The sequence below is a fragment of the Trachemys scripta genome, chromosome 4 (genome assembly GCF_013100865.1).
Source record: "Trachemys scripta elegans isolate TJP31775 chromosome 4, CAS_Tse_1.0, whole genome shotgun sequence".
In the NCBI taxonomy this organism is placed as follows: Eukaryota; Metazoa; Chordata; order Testudines; family Emydidae; genus Trachemys; species Trachemys scripta.
Window position 1 is genome coordinate 22,597,359 of NC_048301.1, and position 20,118 is coordinate 22,617,476.

Here is a 20,118-nt window from a genome sequence, read left to right on the forward strand (position 1 = left end):
GTGCAGAGAAGGGCGACTAAGATGATCAGAGGAATGGAAAACCTGTCGTATGAAAAGAGATTAGAGGAGCTTGGGTTGTTTAGTCTGACAAAGCGAAGGCTGAGGGGGGATATGATTGCTATCTTTAAATATATCAGAGGGGTTAATACAAGGGAGGGAGAGGAATTATTCCAGTTTAGTACTAATGTGGACACGAGAACGAATGGATACAAACTGGCCGGGGGGAAGTTTAGGCTAGAAATTAGACGAAGGTTTCTGACCATCAGAGGGGTGAAATATTGGAACGGCCTTCCGAGGGAAACGGTGGGGGCGACGGACCTGTCTGGTTTTAAGATTAAGTTGGATAAGTTTATGGAGGGAATGGTTTAATGATAAAACATAGTAGTCAAGGAAAACCAAGCAATGGTACATGAACAACATAATGGCCAACAAGGGTCAGGCTAGAGACTCTTGCCTATATGCTCGGGGTATTACTGATCGCCATATTTGGGGTCGGGAAGGAATTTTCCTCCAGGGTAGATTGGCCGAGCCTCTGGAGGTTTTTCGCCTTCCTCCGCAGCATGGGGCAGGGATCACTAGCAGGAGGGTCTCAGCCGATTGAAGTCACTAAAACACAGGACTGGGGACTTCAACGGTAGAGTACAGGGAAGGGTCTTGCGGCCTGCGGCATGCAGGGGGTCAGACCAGATGATCATAATGGTCCCTTCTGACCTTAATGTCTATGAGTCTATGAGTCTATATTGTGGACTTCCCAAACAGAGTCAAAAATTCTGATTTAAATTAACAATTTTGTTTCAAATGAAATTTGCAAATTGTACTAAGAGATGTTTCCTGTAGTTTGAACTTTCATAACACTGCACTGATCAAAATGGATACAGATTTGTTTTAATCACTATCCACACATCTAAAGTGTGAGTTATCTAGGTTTCTTCATAATTCATAATGTATGCCTGAACTAATACTTTTCTAACTTTAGGGAGAGAGGGGCATAAGTAAACACTGAATGATCATATAAAAGTTTCTGAAACATTAGCTCTTAAATGTTGTACCTTTAAGACCCCCTCAATGTAGTATTAAACTTTATTTATGTTCAAGGCTTTTAGTACTGTGTGGTAATTAGTACTCAGGACAGAGAATACATTTTTATTTAAAAAATTTTGCAAATAAAAAAACAAATGGGAATTAAGCAGCTGCCCTAAGAAAACCAAAAAAAAAAACCAAACAGTGACCGAAGAGTTAAAATGTGCACATCTCTGGATTTTATCTTGCTACATCACCTTTTCCCCCCTCATCGTGAGGAAGGATTTGCTGCTCTGTATAAAAAAAGTCATAATAATGAAGACTATATGGTTTAAAATACACAGTTTCAACAAGGAGCATTGCATTTAGTAGCCTATGGAGAGAACTAGCTACTTATGCTGCAGATGAAATCAATAAAGAGCTTTGAAGAGGGTCAGAAATGAAAAACATTATCAGAAAACGGATAACACTATAGTCTAATCATAAACAAGACAAATTTCACTACCAACTATTGTGCAAAAATATTTTTCTGACACCAGAATATATGTCAAAGAATAAACATTCACACTAACAGATTACAGGTTTCATTCAAGGAAATTAAAATAAATAATAAGAGGGGTTTTAATTATATAAATAACAAGAGAATGAGGAAGGATGAGGTTGGACCACTCTGCAGCATGGATGGGAAGATTAAAGATCCTTTAGGTATGGCCCTAAACTAAATGAACACTTTGCCTCTGTTTTCAATAAGTATGCTAATATTGAACATGTGCAGGAAGGCAGGATGGTGGACAGAAGTGAGTGCACAGAAAAGAAAATTACCACATCTGAAGTTGAAGAAAAACTTAAGAGTTTAATGTTCTCAATTTAGGGGGACTGGATAATTTCCATCCCAGAATACTGGAAGAACTGGCACATGAGATTGCTAGCCTGGAGGCACAGATTTCCAATAAATCTACACATTTGGGATGGTACCATCTGATTGAAGAATAGCTAATGTCTTATCTATATTTAAGAAAGGGGGAAGAAAGTGATCCAGACAACTACAAACACATCAATCTGACCTCATTAGCATACAAGACTGTTGAACAAATTTTTAAAGAACAGTTAAATTCATGGAGGTAAACAGAAAAGGCGATGCAGTGCAACATGCGATTACCAAAGGTAGATTATGCCAGACTAATCTGATATCCATCTTTGAGGACATAATTTAAATTTTAGATAAGGGAAATTCAGTAGATCTAATACACTTGGACTTCAAGTAAAGCATCTAACATGGCCCCCCATGGGAAACTGGTAGTTAAATAAGAGAAGATCAGGATCAGTACAAGAATTGTAAGCTGCTTAAGGAACTGGCTGAAGAGGAAAAGGCAACAGGCTGTGCTGAAAGATGAACTATCAGACTGGAGAGAGGTTGCTAGTGGAGCTCATCAAGAATTGATCTTGGGACCAATGTTATTTAATATTTTTATTAATGACCTTCGCACAAAAAGTAGGCACGTGCTAAAGAAGTTTGCTGATGATACAAAGTTGGTAGGCATTTTCAATAGAGAAGAGCACTGGAATATTATATAGAAAGATCAGGATAATCTTGAAGACTGGAATAACAGAAATGGGATGGAAGTGTAATAGTACAAAGTACAAGATCATGCACTTATGGTCTAGTGAGAATTTCTTATAAACGGGGGCTCACTAGTTGGAAGAGATAGAGAAGGAGAGCGACTTGGGTGTGTTGGTCGATCAGAGGATTACTATAAGCCACCAATGTGATTCCAGCTGAGAAAAAGGCAAAGGCAAAGGCAATCCTAGGAAGCATCAGGCAAGGCATTTCTAGTAGAGAGAGGCAGGCATTAATGCTATAGTATAAGGCACTGGAAAGACCTCATCTGGAATACAGTGTACAACTCTGATCACACAAAAAAATTCTTTGCAATATGGTAAGCTAATATGAGTAAGCCAGTAACGTTCAGTGATCATTTCCCTTCAATGCCAAAAAGAAACACTCTATATCTCTTGATTTCAGAGAAAACAAGTAATATTTTCTAGAAAAAAAAAAAACACACCTAAAACTCCAAATAGCAATGCTTTAGAAATAACTTGCAATTTCAAAACAGCAGACAATAATTCTGATTTGACTGCATGGAGTCTCAGATTGTGGCAGGAAGTAAAAGTAGGAAAAAGATTCACTTTATACTTCAATGCATGAGAAAAGCAAAAAAACCTACAAGCAGTGTGCAAATTCCTGGATATTGTTCTCTCAGGTAACACTTTCTTTAAACCAAAAATTGGCTGCTTTTCTGGATACTTTTTCCTAGGTATTTTTTAACTAAGAAGTAGTCCCCCATTCACCATATTAAAAATTCAATTGCTCTATCTTCAACAGTAATACCCAACCATATTCTGTGTTCCTAATTTATATGCATTATTTAACGCCTTTCTTAGACGCATATTTGCAGTGGCTTTAACCGCAGACCAGTGCACTGCAGCCATTAATCTGCTTCATTACATTCTAACTAGGTGGTAGTTTCATGTAAATAAGTAGTAAAGAAATTGGTTAACAGTTAACGCAGAAGACATCACCGCATTAAATGCACTCATAGGCACTGAATACCTGCCTTAATTTAAATATCCTGCCTTGGTACCTGCAGGAAAAAAGAAAGGTCAGTTTATAGTAAGAGCTCTATACTTTGAAAATGACCTTCAGAAACATGAACAGACTTTTTTTAATCAGTTGATGGTGAGGTCAGGGCACCCTTTGGTCTTGCATGCAATTAAGAGATTTGTTTTTCTGCGTGAACTAGAACCATACTACTTTTTAAATTTGGCTCTTGAATTTCTGTTATTCTCATTCGATGAAGTGTGAAGAGTGTTTCCTTTATCCATACTCTGTGTCAATTAAGATAGTAGCCTCCAGGTTCTTTAACAAGTTTTGTTAAATAAAAATGTGCCTCTTTTGAAGTGTCAATTTGTTTTAAGAATAAGTATGCTTATTCAGGAATTTTTGAACAATGGTGAAGCTTTCTTTTAAGGAATTAGTTACATATACGAAGATTGAAAGATTAATTGGCTATCATCTAATGCATTTATTGCATAGCATACTTCCTATGTTTGTTCACTGTCAAAGGGACCCAAGAGTGTGATCTTTTAGCATTCTATAGTAACAGCAATATGAAATTATACAAGTAAATGTATTATATATTACATCTAGAAAGCATTTGTTTGCCTTAAGATCCTTCAGTACTTATGGAGATTGAATAACCATCTACCTCAAGGTCAGTAGTTCAAAGACAGCCCAAGTTTAGAGACCACCATATGACAAATGTTTGGTGCCATATCTCAACTGAACTCTTTGTACATACACCTCATACAATGGGGCCCTGATCTTGATTGGGTCCCCTGGGAGTTATCAAAATGCAAACAGTCCAAATGCTCATGGACACATACTTACATCACAAAGACACCATTACATCTGGCATTCTTGTTGGCATTCTGTAGAGATGCCAAGCAATAAGCAGGTATAGAGTATGATCCTCACCTACAAATCATAAGTTAGGGTTGGAAGAGACCTCAGGAGGTCATCTAGTCTAATCCCCTGCTCAAAGCAGTACCAACACCAACTAAATCATCCCAGCCAAGGCTTTGTCAAGCCGGGCCTTAAAAACCTCTAAGGATGGAGATTCCACCACCTCTCTAGGTAACCCATTCCAGTGCTTTACCACCCTCCTAGTGAATAATGTTTCCTAATATCCAACCCAGACCTCACTCACTGCAACTTGAGACCATTGCTTCTTGTTCTGTCATCTGCCACCACTGAGAACAGCCTAGCTCCATCCTCTATGGAACCCCCCCTCACTCTTCTCTTCTGCAGACTAAATAACCCCAGTTCCCTCAGCCTCTACTCGTAAGTCATGTCTCCCAGCCCCCTAATCATTTTCGTTGCCCTCTGCTGGGCCCTCTCCAATTTGTCCACATCCCTTCTGTAGTGGGGGACCAAAACTGGATGCAATACTCCAGGTGTGGCCTCACCAGTGTCGAATAGAGGGGACTTCCAAGTCAGAGGTGAGACATACTAGCAGGTCAATGCAGAAGAGGAAAAACTGGCACTGCTATTGGCTATACTGTGCCTCTTCTGCAGAAAGAGAACTTCCAATATATGTCAATACAGCATCTGTCACAAAACCTAAATTAACTTAAGAGAAAAAAAATCCTTCACCAAATCTTTCAGAACTTGCTGCTGCTTTTGGGGGTGGGAGGGGGAGTCAAACTTTGTGTTCTCAAAGTACTTTAGCTGGTTCAAAATTGAAATTCCAGCGTGCTGGTGAAGGGCGGGGGGAATCCTGCAAGAACAGTCAAATTGAACACACTTCACATATAACTTTCAGGATCTCACAAAACTTCGGCTTGAAATAAATTGTGAAAAGAATCAATCGTGTGTAGTATGAATTGCAGCCATTAAGAATTCAGGCCAATAATGCAGTGTCTATACTAACTGGTTTGGGGTTTTTTGGGGGAATCTTTCCCACTATTGTTTTTCCACCAGTGCACCTCAGAGCAGATCTAGAAACATGGTGGTAAAAATGACTGTGCCCCCAGTTTATACTAGCACTGTCTCTTGTGTTACCATTTGTGAAGCTACACTAGTCGCAATGCAATTGTGGGAGATTTCTCCAGAAATGCTAGTGCAGAGAAGGATGGATGGATACATCTACAGTGGAAATATTGGTAAGCATTCTTCCTGTATCAGTGGAAGCTGATCGGCTGTTGTCCACACTAAAAAACGGAATCCATATTTCTCCAAAAATGCCTGCATTCTGTCTATACTACAGCTATCATTTTCTGCATCTGTGCAGAAAAGTGCTTACAAGCTTTCCTAGTACAGACATGACTTTACTAAAGCGAGACTTCTGTTTGCAGTGGGGAGGGGGAGAGAATGAGAACTCTTCCTAGTTTTCATAACTCTTGTTTAAGCTATTTATAGAAAATATCTGCCGTTAGCATTAGTAGATCTCTTTTCTCCTCTAAGGTGGAAATTTAAAAAAAACGAAGTAAAAAATGGAAGTGCATTTTTATCTTTAAATATTTTCCACAAGCATGTTTAGAAAATACTCCCTATATGAGTTTTATGAAAATATAAATTAATGTGCACAAACACACACTATACTGTTTTTATTTAAGATAAATACCTATTATCATAGCTTAAAATATTTACCGGATAATGGGTAGTCAAAAGCAACCTGCTAGAGTGTGTCAAACATTTTCTGAAAATAAGTTTTCTGGCAGAAAACAATGATTTGATTAAATCAAAACATTTTATAGGAACATATTGATTCTACCTAACTTTGACAAAATCATCAAAACATTTTTTATAAAGTCAAAGCACTTTTGTTTGGACTTTTGTATTATTTATGCTATAAAATATAGTATACAGTTTATATTATGCCATTTATATAATGAATTATAATAAAGTCAAAACAAGGCACTTCACTTAAGGCTGTTTTGTGGGAAATTTTGTTCAAAGGGAAATTTCAGAATTTCATTCCAATTTGGGAAAATAAGCAATTTTGGAAGTGTTGAAATTTCCTATAGAACAGAAATTCCAAGTTTCAATCAGCTCTAGCAGATGCCAAAAATAACTCACCAGCAAAATCAAGGGGCATCCTAGCAAAAAGCCCAGCCCTTGCCCCATCTCTTCGCCTCCAAACCTGACAGGGTATACTGGGATTTCAAACAGGGTTCTCCTTTGACTCTGCTTGGGACCCCCTCTTATGTTTAGCTAGGAAAAAAACTAAAAAACTGAAGCCACAGAATCCACCACAAAACACGCCCTTTGCTGCAGAATTCTGTACTAGTGTCTATGATTTTACTTTAAAAAAATATTTAAAATATCCTTTACAGATGCAAAGAAAACATCCCCATTACAAGCCAAACTTAATCCAGTGCAGTGTCATCTCATCTCTGCAACAGAACATCTTCTAGAACAGTAGCTGTAAGAGAGGCGTGAGCTCCCCAGTTTGTCTCAAAGTATTCACATTTAAATGTTTTCATTAGGCTTCAAAACTGATACTTAGCATTCGTTGCTGATTTCAGTATAAATATGCTGCTCCTGATGCTTTCCTCCATCAATGGCGGAGAAAATCCTGGATATCAGGGCAGTCAGGCAGCTATCATCTGTCAAAGTTGTTGAACTCCACCTGCTCCCCAAAACTTAAGTCCTTCTGTTTCTATCCACAAGGAAAAGAGATGTATCCCACTTCCTAGTGCCAAAGATCTCCTCCTGAGTGCCAAAATCTTATCTGTTCCGACCTGCCAGAGCCTCCTGTAACTTCACTCCACCTTCACCCTCACCCCAAAAAAGCACCAACCTGTACCTTTTGTCAATACAACATTCTGCAACGCATTGAAAATTTAATGTTTAGGAAAAGTGTGACATGATCATGATAATCTATCATTTAGACTATGGAAATACCTACAGGCCTTGAGGCACTGAACTTAATATCATAATAAGTAATCTAATTCAATAAACCTTCCAATTTTGAATTAAGAACATAAGAATGGCCATACAGGGTCAGACCAATGGTCCATCTAGCCCAGTATCCTGGTTTCCAACAATGACCAGTGCCAGATGCTTCAGAAGGCATGAACAGAACAATGCAATTATCAAGTGATCCATCCCCTAATGTCCATTCCCAGCTCCTAGTAGTCAAAGATTCAGGGACACCTAGAGCATGGGGTAGCGTCCCTGACCATGTTGGCTAATATCAGTCGTGAAAATTGACCATTTATTCTTGTTTGTTTCCTATCTTTTAACCAGCTACTGATCCATGAGAGGACCTTCCCTCTTCTCAGAACTACTTACTTTGCTTAAGAGCCTTTGACGAAGTCCCAAACCGAAGGCTTTCTGAAAGTCCAAGTATACTATATCAATAGGATTAGTCCTTGTAAACATGCTTGTTGACACCCCCAAAGAATTCTAACAGATTGCTGAGGCATGATCTCCCTTTAAAAAAGTCATGCTGACTCTTCCCCAACATATCATGTTCATCTGATAATTCTGTTCTGTTATAATTTCAATCAATTTGCCTGGTACTGAAGTTAGGCTTACTGGCCTGTCATTGCTAGGATCTCACCTCTGGAGCCTTTTTAAAAAAATCATCTTAAGTTTTGTAAGCTTCAGTGAACCAAAAAATTCAGCACATTTTGTTGGAGAAATTAGGGGAACTTGAGAAAGTACTTTTTTTGGGGTGGGGAGGGTGGGGGGGAGAGGGAGAAGATCTGCTTTCAGTCACTTTGGCTTGTATTCCTTTGATTATGGGCAGAGTCCCTGCTCTCACTCAATGGATAAAACGTCTTGTAGGGCAGTGGTTCTCAACCTTACAGACTACTGTATCCCTTTCAGGAGTCTGATTTGTCTTGAGTATCCCCCAAGATTCACCTCTCAAAAACTGCTTGCTTACAAAATCAGACAAAAAAGTGTCACAGCACACTATTACTGAAAACTTCCTTACGTCTCATTTTTACCATATAATTATAAAATAAATCAATTGGAATATAAAGACTATTTACATTTCAGTGTATAGTATATAGAGCAGTATACACTGTATGAAATTTTAGTTTGTATTGACTTCGCTAGTGCTTTTTCTGTAACCTGTTGTAAAACTAAGCAAATATCTAGATCAGTTGATGTACCCCCAGAAGTCCTCTGAGTACCGCCCAAGATATGTGTATCCCTGGTTGAGAACCAGTGTTGTAGAGCACTCCCCAATCCACAAGCCAATATTATGGTCTCTTGGAATACATCCAAATCCCTCTTCAAGCAGCTGGGTGATACTAACCTTTTAAAAGGTATCACAAGGAATTATAATTTTGCTCTATTAGAGATCAGATTCTACTGTTTAAATCAGGGATCCAGGCTTTCCAGCAGGAATTCTTTGGCCATTATAGCAAAATGTTTTCAATACAGGAAATCTATGTACAGTATGCATCTGAACAATTTAGCTTATACCACAAAAAGCTGAAAAGACTAGTTGATGCAATACAATTTCAATTCTGTTTCTTTGATAAAGGTTGAACGCAGTTGTTCAAGTTGTCCTCACCACATCCAATAAATGTTTTGGACTCAAGAAAAGTGTTATAAAAACAAAGTCAATGAAAGAATGGACATTAAAAAAAAATAAACATTTTAACCTGCTAAGGTATTTTACTGCTTTTAAAAACCAGAAATACAGCAATGCCAGGCATTAGTAATTGCAAGATACACTATGTAATTTTTTCCCTACCTAAAACACCATACCTAATTTTGTTTCAGATTTAGAAACTTGGTAAAAAATGTAAATTTACAATACATTCCTATTCTATGAATCCCAGACTATATACTCAACAACTAAAAAATATTTAATATTCAAATTACAAAAGCCAATTTTCACAAAACTTGTTTGTTAAAGTAAAACAACAACAACAAAACCACACACTTCTAGGAAGTGATTTTTGAATAAATACTAGATATTTTCATTATAATTCTGGGTATTTTTCTAGTGGACTTCCTAGTTCAGTTACTATCTGTAGTGATTTTAGAGGCATTCTAGTTTGTTCACACAGAAAAAGCATTGCAGCACTCTGAAACACTTACATTATGCTACACAAACTGTGTACCGATAACTTAGCTCTGCCCTGCCCCCAACCCAATACCTTTCTGGGGTAGTGACTTCACATCCTTTGACATCAGCAAAGCTAGAAAGGGGGATGGGAGAGTCACAGTAGAAAGCAGTAAAACCTGCTTTTAACTATACAAGCGATGCTTCTCCGAATTTTTAAATTCTCCAAATAGCATTTAATATAAAACTGATTTCCATATTCCACAATTATACTGAGTCTGCATCAAAACAGAATAGATTCTGCTACAAAGGACTTCCTGCTTTCCTTATCTGAAAATCACAATAGCCATTTATTAGCTAGCCACACACAGTTTCAATTCACTGAAACACACAATAACTCACCTCTAATATGTAAAAGGGCCACGGGCTGAAACGGCCCATTGGAATTGGCTGCATCAACCACCATCCTGCTGCCAGCTTTATTACATGTCAACATCTAGGCTTCAGCAGGAAAGGCAATGTACTCCTTAAGGCAAGAAACCAGCCTCCATTTTAGTTTAAAAAAAAGACAAACTGAAGCTCTCTGCAGCTGGAGGGAACTGGCTAGTTAGTGATGTAAGCAGTCAGGAGAAATCTGATTGGCTAATAGCAGCAACTTAAAATGACACTAAAAAGCTGCAAATCAAAAAAGGTTTCTGTGTGGCTGTCACTGCATTAAGCTTGTACATTTTTATGCTTTCTCTTGTGCCTCCATTCATCAGTAATTTTAAACAGAGAGCCCTTTTCTCAGCACACTCTCATGAGCTAAGCCTGCAGAGTAAACAAACTTATCTTGACAAAGGAGCTAGAACAAATTACTGAAAACTTTCACCCAGGATGATTTTACTGTTGGCACTTAGAGCTTTGCGTATAATGTGTACAACATACGGTATACATGTATAAGGTGCTAGGCATGGTACATGTACTTGTGCTGAAAATGCAAAAGTTTAGACATTTTCTCCAAAAACAATTGCCACTGAATCTCAAAATAAAAGTTCTCATTAATACTCATATCATAATAGTGGGATTCAATCAGCAGTTGATTTCATTGCATAGTAAGAGAAATATCTTTTTACAATGTTAATTTTCAAATGCCATATATCTCACATTTTTAAGTACACGTACTTTACTGTATTACTGTAATTAAATCTAGCATGAAACATTAAATTTCAATGCTGTACCTCCTAATTATTTATACCAAATAAATCAATACATACCAAATAAATTAATAACTTTAGTAAGCAGTTAGGTAGACACTTTATGGAAAACTTTGTAAAGTTTTCTGTTAAGATAAAATTCTTCTTTTATACCTCATTCCTCCTCCTTATATCCTTATTAAGATGAAAGATAGGCATCTTAAAATTTAATCTAAAATATAACCTGTTGTAAAAACAAGATTTTATAAAAATTCAACATTTCACTTTTCAAAATTCCAATAACCATGTTTGTTTAAAAATACTGAAATCCAAACATTGCACTACTAAGAACCTGAAAACCATACTGTGTATAAACAAGTGAAACTCAAAATTGACTGTCCAAGCTAAGAAAAAAAATTATAGTAACAAGGAGAATGAATTTTTAAGCTTTTCACTTTTATTAAAATCATAGAAACAGAACTGGAAGGGACCTCAATAGGTCGTCTAACCTAGTGCCTTGCACTGAGTCAGAATTTAGTACATCTACCATCCCTGGCAGGTGCTTGTCTAACCTGTTCTTAAAAACCTCCAATGACAGGGATTACACAACCTCCCTAGGTAATATGTTCCAGTGCTTAAGAACACTTACAGTTAGGAAGTTTTTCCCAACGTCTAACCTAGATCTCCCCTGCTGTAATTTAAGCCCATTAAAATGTATTGTTAGCGATATACAGTAAACATTTATTTACAACATAAGAATTAACTTGACCCCTTAAAAGCAAATATTTGAAAGATCATTTCTCCTTATTGCTTCTTACTCCTCCCACACATAGGGATGGCATTCAGAAAACTAAATGCATTATGCTGCTTATATTTGCCCCTAAAAATGCTCTCTAATATAATGTAAATATTTAAGGTCTAGCAGCACCAGCCTAAACTATCAACATACGTCTAGAAAAGCGGTATGTCAGAGAGGAGAAAAAAAGACTATTTTTTATGTAACAGGTGGTGATTGGAACTCAAGTTCCCTATTCTTCCAAATTAATTGAAACCCTAGAAAACATTTTAAAGATATTTTCCTTGTTTCTCAGAATTCATGAAAGCAATTTGTGCATATTTTAGTTAAAATGACTTTTTACTCCCAACAAAACAAACACCATACCAAAGGGCTGAGCCTGTAACAAAATTAGATTTAAAAACAAAAATAGAAATTAAAATGACAGCTCTGCCTAATGACTGGACTATAATCACCTGACAACTGATGTACTCTCTCTATACAGTACTGTCAGTGAACTCTAAGTTGTAAACTCTTTGGGGAAGGGCTGTTCTAGGTCCTGTACAACACCACGCATGCTGTCTGTACTCAAAACAAAATACCACAACCACCAGGTCTTGGTGGAACAAAGGAGGAGAAATTTTGTGACAAATTAGTTTCATTATTTTCACAAGTTTTTTTTTTGACAGCAGAATTCTGTAAATAAGTCCTGCTTTTTCATTTATACAAAGTGAAATTTAGTTGTTTTGTAATATACCAAGACATATCACTAAAGACAATTTTAACTTTAAAGCAATGCAGTTTCATTGGTTCCGACTAAGGCTGTCAATTAATCACAGTTAACTCAAGCGATTAACTCAACACAAATTAACGCGATTAAAAAATTAATCGTGATTAATCACAGTTTTAATCGTACTGTTAAACAATAATAGAATACCAATTTAAATTTATTATAAATATTTTGGATGTTTTGCTACATTTGCAAATATATTGATTTCAGTTACAACACAGAATACAAAGTGTACAGAGCTCACTTTAAAAAGAATCAAAAATAATATATAGTGCAAATATTTGTAAACAAAAGAAATAGTATTTTTCAATTTACCTCATACAAACTGTATGTAATCTCTTTATCATGAAAGTGCAATTTACAAATGAAGATTTTTTTTTTTTAAAACATAACTGCACTGAAAACCATGTAAAAACAATGTAAAACTTCTGATCCTTTAAGTCCACTTAGTCCTACTTCTTGTTCAGCCAATCACTAAGCCAACAAGTTTATTTACATTTACGGAAGATAACGCTGCCCATTTACAATGTCACCTGAAAGTAAGAACATGCTTTGACTTGTAGGTTACACTATTTTTTTTTACAGTGCAAATATTTGTAATAAAAAATAATAGTATGAAGTGAGCATTGTACACTTTGTATTCCGTGTTATAACTGAAAATGTAGAAAAACATCCAAAATATTTACAATAAATTGAAATTGGCATTCTATTATTTTAACAGTGTGATTGAAAAGGAGATTAATCACGACTTTTTTTAATCTCACAATTAATGGCGATTTTTAAAAAATAAATTTGACAACCCTAGTCCCGACACCTCTCCTCAATGTACTCACTTTCTTTAGCTTCCCTCCACCCCCATCCTATGCATGCTACATCAATGTAAGAGAATTCACATTTTCTCTTTTTGTTCAGGCATATCAGCCTCAGTACTCTTTACAAAGATTAATAGGCAAAAGCTCTGCTAGTGCATCAGCATGGAAGTTAAGTAGTGCGCCAGGGGCACAATAAAGCAGTCAAGTGAGGACCAAAGCTGCAGTTACAAAAAGGTTGCACATTTAATATGGGGCAATCTTGTATTTGCAATCACAGCCGTGCTAGTATTGCCTGACTTGGGGCATCAAAAGTTTTGGAACATCCAACAGCCAAAGAGGAGCGTTTACAGTTAGGTCGTGTCGTAAGCAGGTGAAACAGCAATCGATATGAAAGCTACATGTGGTATCTCATCACTTTGCATTAGGGCTCCACAAGACCAACGTCTAAGCCCGATTAAAGCCATCACTAGAGAGCTGGTTAAAATAATCATGAATCATATTTACACTCACTTTGATCTTTAGAGAACATACTTTGAGTGACATGTGGAATCTAGATTTTTTGACTGACTATCTCTGTCAAACAAATTCTAGTGTTTTATAACAGTCTCACTGAAAAACAGGAAAACACCAGTGCCTGTGTAGTTTCACTCATGGTTTGAGCCACACAAAAAAATCATTTGCAACCAAAGGACAAAATATCTTTACTGAAGCTAAGTTAGTTTAAACAACTTCATTTGGAAAGAAAATAAAGACGTAGTAATTCTCTTCAAGACCTTAATTTTGGAAGGGGAAAAATATTAAGGTTGGTTTAAAAGGAGGAAAGATATGGGACTGAGGAGAGAAAGGATATTCTAAAGAGCAATTTATAAAATAAAAGCCAGAAATAAGAAATGTAGAAAATACTGGGAGAGGTAGAAGACATATACCATCAAAAATCAATAACTAATTAAATAAAAGTCAATGTGTGGGAAGACAAAAAACCCCAGGTTGATAAAATAACACTTGAAAGAAATATGAGTACCTTGGCCTAAAAAAGGGAGGAAAAGCACGAGGAGGAGGAGGAGGAGGAGAAGTCCTCAACAATTGAAATCCACTTGAAGTTTGTGCAAATTAACAAAAACAAAGAGGCAGCTTTAAATGACTTAAAATCATTTTTAAGTTATGATTCCTGAAATTGGGCTCTTTCAAAAGAAAGAATATGGTGCAATATGCGAAGTCTCCAGTCTTTGGGGCTTTTCTGTAAACTCTTCTACCAGAAATTTGATTTCCACCATCACCTCTAATTTCAGTCAGGGGAAGGGGGTCTTTAAAAAAAAAAAAAAAAGTCAATAAGTCTTTCACTGAAAAAGGGGATGTTTCAGACAGATAATTTACTTATTCATATAAGTGGATCTGTTAACTAGAGGCATAACAAGAGTAATGTGTCTCCTGAATCAGGCGAAACTTCTGCAAAATCCCTTAATTGCTGGCAAACATCATTAAAAGGCTTATCTTAGGATCAAGCATATTTACATAAAATACAAATTAAATGGTATGATTGAGATATTCCAAAAAAAAAAAAAAAAAAAGAGCAAAAGAGAGGTGTCTGTGTAATGTTGGGAGAAGGAAATTAATGACCAGGATGATATTATTTGATACACCTCAAAATATTTAGAGTCCCATGCCCTCAAACAAATCAAAAATAAGTAGTCTGCACTTTAGTACAATATATTTTATACTGAAACCAGGGAAGAAGGAGAGAGTCAAGATCAGTGGTCCCCAAACTTTTGCTGTCACCCCTCCCTCCCCCGTTACCCGTAATGGAACCTGTCCGTTCCCCCTGCAAGAAGTGTGGTTGGGAGTTGTGGCCAGGAGTGGGGCCGGAGCTGCAGCTGAGAGCCAGGGCCGGGAGCGGGGGCCACAATCAGGGACGGAAACTGCAGATAGGAGCGGAGCTGTGGCCCAAGCTGCGGCTGGGGGCAGAACGAGGTTGGGTGGCATTCCCTCCCCACCGCTCATGGTGGCTGGCCCAGGCCTTGAAATGCCCCCCTAGAGGGGCATGCCCACAGTTTGGGGACCACTGGTAGGAAATAGGGAGGGAGAGGGGAAGTTTAGGAAGTGCCTGCACAGCACATAAGGCAGCACAGGGCCACACAGATCAACCATCTCTGAGCATCATACCTAGTGATAAAAGAGGTGGAATGTTCCTGGTTCCAGAGGTTAACAGTAACTCTTCAAGACCAAGAAAAAAATGTAACGACTACCCAGCCCTTCTCCCCATCCATCCTCAACCCCTGGTGCAGCTCTCCCTTCAGTTGCTCTATTTGAAACAGGGTACATGTCCCAAACTCTAATTTATCCTTTCACCACAGAGGTCCAATATGAAAGAGCAAATATTAGAAGACTTTATTTTAGTTCACTCATACAAACTGTTCATAAACAATAATCGTGTTTATTTGACTAGAGTTTTCTTAGGGTACACCTACACTGCTGGATCGGGGGAGGGATAGCTCAGTGGTTGGAGCATTGGCCTGCTAAACCCAGGGTTGTGAGCTCAATCCTTGACAGGGCCACTTAGGGATCTGGGGCAAAAATCAGTACTTAATCCTGCTAGTGAAGGCAGGGGGCTGGACTCGATGACCTTTCAAGGTCCCTTCCAGTTCTAGGAGACAGGATATCTCCATTAATTTAATTTTTATTTATTTTATCCCCAATCGCTCTGCCGTCGACTCCTGTACTCCACCACGGTGAGAGGCGGAAGCAGAGTTGATGGGAGAGTGGTGGCAGTCGACCCCGCACCATGAGGACGTGAGGTAAGTCGACCTAAGATACGTCGACTTCAGCTACACTATTCTCATCACTGAAGTTGCGTATCTTAGGTCGATTTCCCCCCCTCCCCCCCCGTGTAGACCAGGCCTTTGTGTTTATGTGTTAAGTTAAAGTTAAAAAAATAAATAAAAAGGTCAAAAATCGAGACAGTATCAATTTTAAGTTTCCACTCTCTTTTAAATTTACATCCACTAAGATTGAAATTTGATTTGAATGGGTTCAAACCAATAACCAAACCATTATTTATTTATTTAGGTGGTCTGAACTGGAACTGAACCTGAACACAACTGAACCCAAACAAAATAAATACTGGTTCAACTCCCTGAGCCCAAACTCCTCCTGCTGTATGAAGAAAACAGAAGAACCTTAAACACCCTTTTGACTTGAAGAACAGCTTCTACTACCCCTAGTTTCAGGAAGTGCAAAATTCCTTGTAAAAAAGTCTGGCACTTGCCGTCTCCTGAAGAAGGGATGTGGTAGAGTCTGGAGCTCCATGTCATATTTCTTCTGCACTCCCCTGCTATATCAACATGTTGATGTTGAATGTAGCCATATATGTGCCCACCTACTTCTGGGCAGGACACTCATTACAGTCACACTGATTGCTTAGGCTGGAAGGAGGGATTAGAGCCATTTTGTGCTCTGGGCACTTTCCACTTAGTGCTCCTTGACAAAGATTTTAACACAGAATAAGATAAGTCATATCTCTTGCAACTTTATTGTTACCAAATATGAGGAGAACCTTTGCTTGTGTATATGGCCGTGAACTCCTCCATGATAATGCCAGGTCCAACCAGATCAAAGGTGACTAGAGGGCTCTGGGAGCTAGGATTACGGAGTCAGAAGCACAGGTGGTGTTCTCATCTATCCTCCCCATTGAGAGTAAGGGCCCAGGCAGGAACACGTGCATCCTGGAGATGAATGCATGGATGGTAACGATGGGAGAGCTTTGACTTCTTTGACCAAGGGATGCTATTCCTTTGACTTCTTTGATCGTGGTCTGCTGGGAAGAGATGGGGTCCACCTGACCAAGAGAGGAAAGAGCCTCTTTGCCCAGTGAATCACCGGGGGAATCTGATTAACATTTTAGATGTCTGTACACATATGTGAGGAGAACAGGGAATAAACAGGAAGAAGTGCAAATATTAGTACATAAGCTAAATTATGACTTAATTGGCATCATGGAGACTTGGTGGGATAAGTCTCATGACTGGAATATTGGTATAGAGGAATACATCTTGTTCAGAAAGGACAGGCAGGGAAAAAAGGAAGAAGGGGTTGCTTTATACATAGATATATGCATTTGTTCTGAGATACAGAAGGAGGTGGGGAGGCAGACCAGTTAGTCTCAAGGTAAAAATAAAAGGATTAAAAAATAGGGGTGATGTCACAATTGGGGGTCTACTATAGAGCACCAAATCAGGAAGAGGTGGAGGATGAGGCATTTCTAAAAACAAACAACAAATATCCAAAACACAAGACCTGGTAGTAATGGAGAATTTTAACAACCCAGACTCTGTTGGGAAAGTAATCCAGCAAACCACAAAATTTCCAATAAATTCTTGGAATATATCGGGGACAACTTTTTGTTTCAGAAAGTGAAGGAAGCAAGCAGGAGGGGGAGCCCATTTTAAAATTGATTTTGACCAACAGAGAGGAATTGGTAGCAAATCTGAAGGTGAAAGACAATTTGTGTAAAAGTGATCGTGAAATGATAGATTTCATAATTCTAAGAAAAGGAAGGAGTGAGAGCAGCAGAATAAGGACAATGGACTTCAAAAAGGCAGACTTTAACAAACTCAGAAAACTGGTAGGTAAGGTCCCATGGGAAGAAAATCTAAGATAAAAAGGAGCTCGGGAGAGCTGGCAGTTTCTCAAGGAGACTGTATTAAATTGCAATTGCAAACTATTCTGATGCAAAGGAAAGAGGAAGAATAGTAAGAGGCCAATATAGCTCCATCAGGATCTCTTTAATGACCTGAAAATCAAAAAGGATTCCTACAAAAAAGTGGAAACATGGTCAAATTGCTAAGGAGTACCAGAAAACTGGTAGGAACAAAATCAGAAAGGTTAAGGCACAAAATGAGTTACAGATGGCAAAAGACATCAAAAATAAAAAAAAGTTGGGTGCAAAAGAAAGATGAAGAAAAGTGTAGGTCCTCTACATAGCGGGGAAGGAGAGCTAATAACTGATGACATCAGAAAGATGAGGTGCTTAATGCCTATTTTGCTTTAGTCTTCACTAAGAAGGTTAAAGAACACCAGATACTTAATACAATTAATATTAACAACCACGGGAAGGAATGCAAGCCAAAATAGGGAAATAACAGATTAACGAATATTTAGATAAGTTAGGTGTATTCAAGTCATCAAGGGCCTGATTTAATTCATCCTACGGTACATAAGGAACTAGCTGAAGCAATCTTGGAGAACTCGTGGAGGATGGGAGAGGTCCCAGAAGAGTGGGGAAGGGAAAACATAGTACCTATCTTTAAAAAGGGGAACAAGGAGGAATTATAGACCAGTCAGCCTAACTTCTAAACCTGGAAAGATACTGGAAAAAATTATTAAACAATCAATTTGTAAGCACCTGGAGGATAACAGGGCTATAAGGAATAGTCAAGCATGGATTTTTCAAAAACAAATCATGCCAAACCAACTTAATTTCCTTCTTTGATAGGGTTACTGACCTGATGGGGTGGGGGGAAGCAGTAGACATGATATACTTTCATTTTAGTAAGGTTTTTGCTACAGTTCCTCATGACATTCTTATAAGTAAACAAGGGAAATGTGGTCTCGATGAAATTACTATAAAGTGGTTACATAACTGGTTGAAAAACTATACTCAAAGAGTAGTTATCAATGGTATGCTGTCAAATTAGGAGGGCATATCTAGTGAGGCCCTGCAAGGGTCAGTCCTGGGCCTGGTACTAAATATCTTCATTAATGATTTGGATAATGGAGTAGAGCTGTGGCTTTCAACCTTTCCAGACTATTGTATTCTTTTCCGGAGTCTGATTTGTCTGCATACCCCAAGTTTCTCCTCACTTAAAAACTACTTGCTTACAAAATCAGACATAAAAATACAAAAAAGTGTCACAGCACACTATTACTGAAATATTGCTTCCTTTCTCATTTACACCACATAATTATAAAATAAATCAACTCGAGTACAAATTTTGTACTTAAATTTCAGTGAATAATATATAGCACACTATAAACAAGTCATTGTCTGTATGAAATTTTAGTTTGTACTAACTTTGCTAGTGACTTTGTACTGACTGTTATGTAGCCTGTTGTAAAAGTAGGCAAATATCTAGATGAGCTGATGTATCCCCTGGAAGACCTGTGCATACCCCAAGGGTACACATACACCTGGATGAGAACCACTGGAGTACAGAGTATGCTTATAAAATTTGCAGATGACACCAAGGTGGAACTAAAAGCACTTTATTTAAAATTCAAACGGACCTTAACAAATTGGAGAACTGGTCTAAATTCAACAAGATGAAATTCAATAAAGACAAGTGCAAAGTACGTCACTTAGGAAGGGGAAAAAAAATCAAATGCACAACCATAAAATGGGGAATAACTGGCTAGCTGTTAGTACTGCTGAAAAGAATCTGGGGGTTATAGTGGACTACGAACTGAATACGAGTCATTAATGTGAACCACCTGCAAATAAGACTAATATGATTCTGGGGGTGTATTAACAGGAGCGTTGTATGTAAGACATAGCAGATAACTGTCCTGCTCTGCTCAGCACTGGGGAGGTCCCAGATGGAGTACTGTGTCTAATTCAGAAGACCACAATTTAGGAAATATGTGGACAAATTGGAAAGAGTCCAGAGGAGAGCAACAAAAATGATAAAAGTTTTAGAAAACCTGACCTCTGAGGAAAGGTTAAAAAAACTGGACATGTTTAGTCTTGAGAAAAGACGACTGAGGGGGTACCTGATAACAGTCTTCCAATATGTTAAGGGCTGTTATAAAGAAGAAGATGATGAATTGTTCTCCATGTCCACTGAAGGCAGGACAAGAAGTAATAGGCTTAATTTGCAGCAAGGGAGACTTAGGTTAAATATTAGGAAAAACTTTATAACTATAAAGGGTAGTTAAGATCTGGAACAGGCTTCCAAGGGAGGTC

General features: G+C 37.9%; 1 protein-coding gene across 4 annotated transcripts in view; it reads right to left on the reverse strand.

Moving 5' to 3' along the window:
- The window catches only part of PPP2R5C (protein phosphatase 2 regulatory subunit B'gamma), a 182,818-nt gene that overhangs the window by 101,936 nt on the left and 60,764 nt on the right, over positions 1-20,118 (reverse strand). Inside the window, exon 1 of one of the 4 annotated variants that reach the window (XM_034767956.1) lies at positions 10,014-10,183. The exons of the other annotated variants lie outside the window; for them this stretch is intronic. Coding sequence (XP_034623847.1) covers positions 10,014-10,107 — 94 coding nt within the window. The 5' untranslated portion in view covers positions 10,108-10,183. Of the gene's footprint in view, positions 1-10,013; positions 10,184-20,118 lie in introns of those variants that run through there. 4 annotated transcript variants of the gene reach the window in all.